We start from the raw sequence: 4,533 nt of genomic DNA on the forward strand, positions 1-4,533 counted from the left end.
TATGGAGTTTCTACTCTAGAGGTGCATCAGGGGGCTTCAAATGGGACATGGTGTCAAAAAAAACAGTCCTGCAAAATCTGCCTTCCAAAAACCGTATGGCATTCCTTCCTTCTGCGCCCTGCCGTGTGCCCGAACAGTGGTTTACGACCACATATGGGGTGTTTCTGTAAACTACAGAATCAGGGCCATAAATAAAGAGTTTTGTTTGGCTGTTAACCCTTGCTTTGTTACTGGAAAAAAAATATTAAAATGGAAAATCTGCCGAAAAAGTGAAATTTTGAAATTGAATCTCTATTTTCCATTAATTCTTGTGGAACACCTAAAGGGTTAACAACGTTTGTAAAATCAGTTTTGAATACCTTGAGGGGTGTAGTTTCTTAGATGGGGTCACTTTTATGGAGTTTCTACTCTAGAGGTGCATCAGGGGGCTTCAAATGGGACATGGTGTCAAAAAAAACAGTCCTGCAAAATCTGCCTTCCAAAAACCGTATGGCATTCCTTTCCTTCTGCGCCCTGCCGTGTGCCCGAACAGTGGTTTACGACCACATATGGGGTGTTTCTGTAAACTACAGAATCAGGGCCATAAATAATGAGTTTTGTTTGGCTGTTAACCCTTGCTTTGTTACTGGAAAAAATAGATTAAAATTGTAAATTTGCAAAAAAATTGAAATTCTGAAATTTCATCTCAATTTGCAAATAACTCTTGTGGAACACATAAATGGTTAACAAAGTTTGTAAAATCAGTTTTGAATACCTTGAGGGGTGTAGTTTCTTAGATGGGGTCACTTTTATGGAGTTTCTACTCTAGAGGTGCATCAGGGGGGCTTCAAATGGGACATGGTGTAAAAAAAAACAGTCCTGCAAAATCTGCCTTCCAAAAACCGTATGGCATTCCTTTCCTTCTGCGCCCTGCCGTGTTCCCGTGCAGCAGTTTACGACCACATATGGGGTGTTTCTGTAAACTAAAGAATCAGGGCCATAAATAATGAGTTTTGTTTGGCTGTTAACCCTTGCTTTGTTACTGGAAAAAATGGATTAAAATTGTAAATTTGCAAAAAAATTGAAATTCTGAAATTTCATCTCCATTTGCAAATAACTCTTGTGGTACACATAAATGGTTAACAAAGTTTGTAAAATCAGTTTTGAATACCTTGAGGGGTGTAGTTTCCAAAATGGGGTCTTTTTTGGGTGGTTTCAATTATGTAAGCCTCACAAAGTGACTTCAGACCTGAACTGGTCTTAAAAAATGGGTTTTGGAAATTCTCTGAAAAATGCTTCTAAACTTCTAAGCCTTGTAACGTCCCCAAAAAATAAAATATCATTCCCAAAATTATTATGAAGTAGACATATGGGGAATGTAAAGTAATAACTATTTTTGGAGGTATTACTATATATTATAGAATTAGAGAAATTGAAACTTGGAAATTTTAAAATTTTTACAAGTTTTTTGTAAATTTGGTATTTTTTTATAAAAAAATATGAAATTTTTTGACTCCATTTTACCAGTGTCATGAAGTACAATATGTGACGAAAAAACAATCTCAGAACGGCCTGGATAAGTAAAAGCGTTTTAAAGTTATTCACACATAAACTGACACTGGTCAGATTTGCAAAAAATAGCCTGGTCCTTAAGGTGAAAAATGGCTTGGTCCTGAAAGGGTTAATGGGGGTTAAATGAAAGAAAGAATTCAATATTCATATGACATACATATATTCTGCTTCTTTCTCCAAAAGGTATACTTGTCAAAGTGTTTTCATCTGCAATTACAACCCGTTCCATTATTTCTGCTTACATAAATGGACCATCAAGGCAAGACCAAGACCCTGAAGACTTCTTTTATGCTTTTGATTGTACAGTTCTGCCTTAGCATTATTTTATTTTTATTATATAACTCTGCAAATCGCTCAGTGTCTAGCGATGAATTTTCATATACAAGTATACATCAAGAACTGGCTAATGACACGAAGATCATCCTTGTTTGGACCTGGCCATTTGGTGACACATTTCCACTTAATCAATGTCCACCATACACTGATATTTCTGGATGCTTTTACACAGCTAACAGAACCTTGTATTCTTCTGCAGATGCAATTGTTATGCATCACAGAGATGTATGTTATTCCAGAAAACAGTTACCTCAGATACCAAGACCACCAAATCAGCATTGGGTATGGTTTAACTTGGAGTCTCCATCACACAGTCCAAACTTGCATTTTATGGATAATCTCATCAACCTCACAATGTCCTTTAGAGCTGATTCAGATATTTTCTCACCTTATGGCTGGCTAGAGCCGAATCAACGAGAAGAGAACTTCACAATTCCTCCAAAGACTAAGTTGGTGGCCTGGGTAATCAGTAACTGGAACCCAAATTCTAAAAGAGTACGGTATTACAAAGAGCTCCAAAAATTTCTTCCTGTAGACATATATGGAAGGCAGCATTTAGCTCTCCCAACAAATGAACATGAAAAAACATTGTCCAAGTATAAGTTTTATCTCGCCTTTGAAAACACAATTCATGAAGATTATATTACAGAGAAACTATGGAAGAATGCGTTGAAATCTGGTTGTGTACCAGTTGTATTGGGCCCTTCTCGAAAAAACTATGAGCGTTTTATTCCGAAAGACTCTTTTCTACATGTTAATGACTTCTCCACACCTGAAGAACTTGCTAAATATATCTTAAAATTGGACAGTGATGAGAAAGCTTACCAGCAGTATTTTACATGGAGGTCCAGACTTCATCCCTTTGGAGATACTAACTGGCAGACTCATTACTGCAGAGTATGTAAAGCAATAAAAGAAGCTCCTGCACACAAAACAATTTCAAAACTTGGAGCATGGTACAAATAACTATAGGGTGTTTTTTCACAAAGTTTTTAAGAAAAATGCTACATTTTCTCAGGTGTTTTCCATATTAGCTGAAATTCAGTAGGGAAATATGAATTTTGTAGGGAATTCTTCCTCACTTTGTGCATTTTTGTAGTTCAATGCTTTTTTTCAAAATGCAGAGAGTTCTAGATGTGCCTATTTCCATTTGTTTCCATAGGCTTCTATATATAAAATAAAGTCTGAAAAAAACACATCAACGATGTATGTAAAAGAAAAAACATCAAAAATGCTTGTACAAAATGCATTAAATTTAAGGCATTTTACAAGCCACGAAAACTGAACCACTGCAGTTTTGTCAGCATTGTAAATAAAATTTTATGATATCCACACAAAAAAATCTGTAGCATGAATTGACCAGCAGTGGTGATTTTAAATCAGTAGCATTTAAATTTATGCTATGGATTTTACTTTTTGCTATGCCTGGTATGAAATTCAAAGTAAATCTGCAGTAAAAACCTCAACAAATCTGCAGGCGAAGTTCTACTGCAAGTGGCAGCAAACTATTCCCAGTGTGGCCATAACAATGAAATTGCAATTTGATGTGTTACATTTTTAAACATTTTTTCATGCCATTTTTTACCAGCCCCCAAAAACTCTGCAAAAAGACAGCTGAAAGGAAAATTAGTTAGTGATTATGTTTAGAGATGAGCGAAGTTTTCAAAAATTTGATCCGAACACTTAGGCCTCAGGCACACGACCGTTGTGTGCATCCGTGGCCGTTGTGCCGTTTTCCATTTTTTTTTGCGGACCCATTGACTTTCAATGGGTCCGTGGAAAAATCGGAAAATGCACCGTTTTGCAGCCGAGACCGGGATCCGTGTATCCTGTCCGTCAAAAAAATATGACCTGTCCTATTTTTTTGACGGACAACGGTTCACGGAACCATTCAAGTCAATGGGTCCGTAAAAGAACACGGATGCACACAAGATTGGCATCCGTGTCCGTGATCCGTGGCCGTAGGTTAGTTTTTATACAGACGGATCCGTGGTTACTGCAGTCCCGGTTACCATGGTTACTTAGCAATTTGTAGAACCATTATACTTACCTGCGAGCTGCGATGTTTGCGTCTGGCCGGGAGCTCCTCCTACTGGTAAGTGACAGGTCATGTAGTCGCGTCCTGGTTGCCATGGTTACCGATCGGAGCCCCAGCGATTAAACTGGGACTCCGATCGGTACTCTCCGCTGCCACCAATGATAGGGGGGAGATTTTAATTAGGAGGGGGAGGGAGGGGAGAAGGCCCACTGGCCACCAACGAGTTAACTACAGGGGAGGGAGGGGGGGGGCCGGCCACACTGGACACCAATGTGTTAACTACAGGGGGGGGGCTGGGGGCAGTCATGGGGGGCAGTCATGTACACAGTTCTTTTAGTATATTCTAACCTGAATCATCCCCATCACCATGGGAACGCCTCTGTGTTAGAATATACTGTCGGATTTGAGTTTCAAGATGTAACTCAAATCCGACGGTATATTCTAACATAGAGGCGTTCCCATGGTGATGGGGACGCTTCAAGTTAAAATATACCATCGGATAGGAGAAAACTCCGATCCTATGGTATATTAACTCCTGACTTTACATTGAAAGTCAATGGGGGACGGATCCGTTTGAAATTGCACCATATTGTGTCAACGTCAAACGG

At 38.8% G+C, this 4,533-nt stretch overlaps 1 protein-coding gene across 1 annotated transcript; it reads left to right on the forward strand.

Moving 5' to 3' along the window:
* The first annotated feature begins 1,761 nt into the window (after positions 1-1,761).
* LOC120981056 (4-galactosyl-N-acetylglucosaminide 3-alpha-L-fucosyltransferase FUT6-like) lies at positions 1,762-2,853 on the forward strand. Its single transcript, XM_040410522.1, has one exon. The coding sequence runs from the start codon at positions 1,798-1,800 to the stop codon at positions 2,851-2,853; it is 1,056 nt and encodes a 351-aa protein (XP_040266456.1). The 5' UTR covers positions 1,762-1,797.
* The last annotated feature ends 1,680 nt before the right edge of the window (positions 2,854-4,533 follow it).

Source organism: Bufo bufo, chromosome 10 (genome assembly GCF_905171765.1).
Source record: "Bufo bufo chromosome 10, aBufBuf1.1, whole genome shotgun sequence".
In the NCBI taxonomy this organism is placed as follows: domain Eukaryota; kingdom Metazoa; phylum Chordata; class Amphibia; order Anura; family Bufonidae; genus Bufo; species Bufo bufo.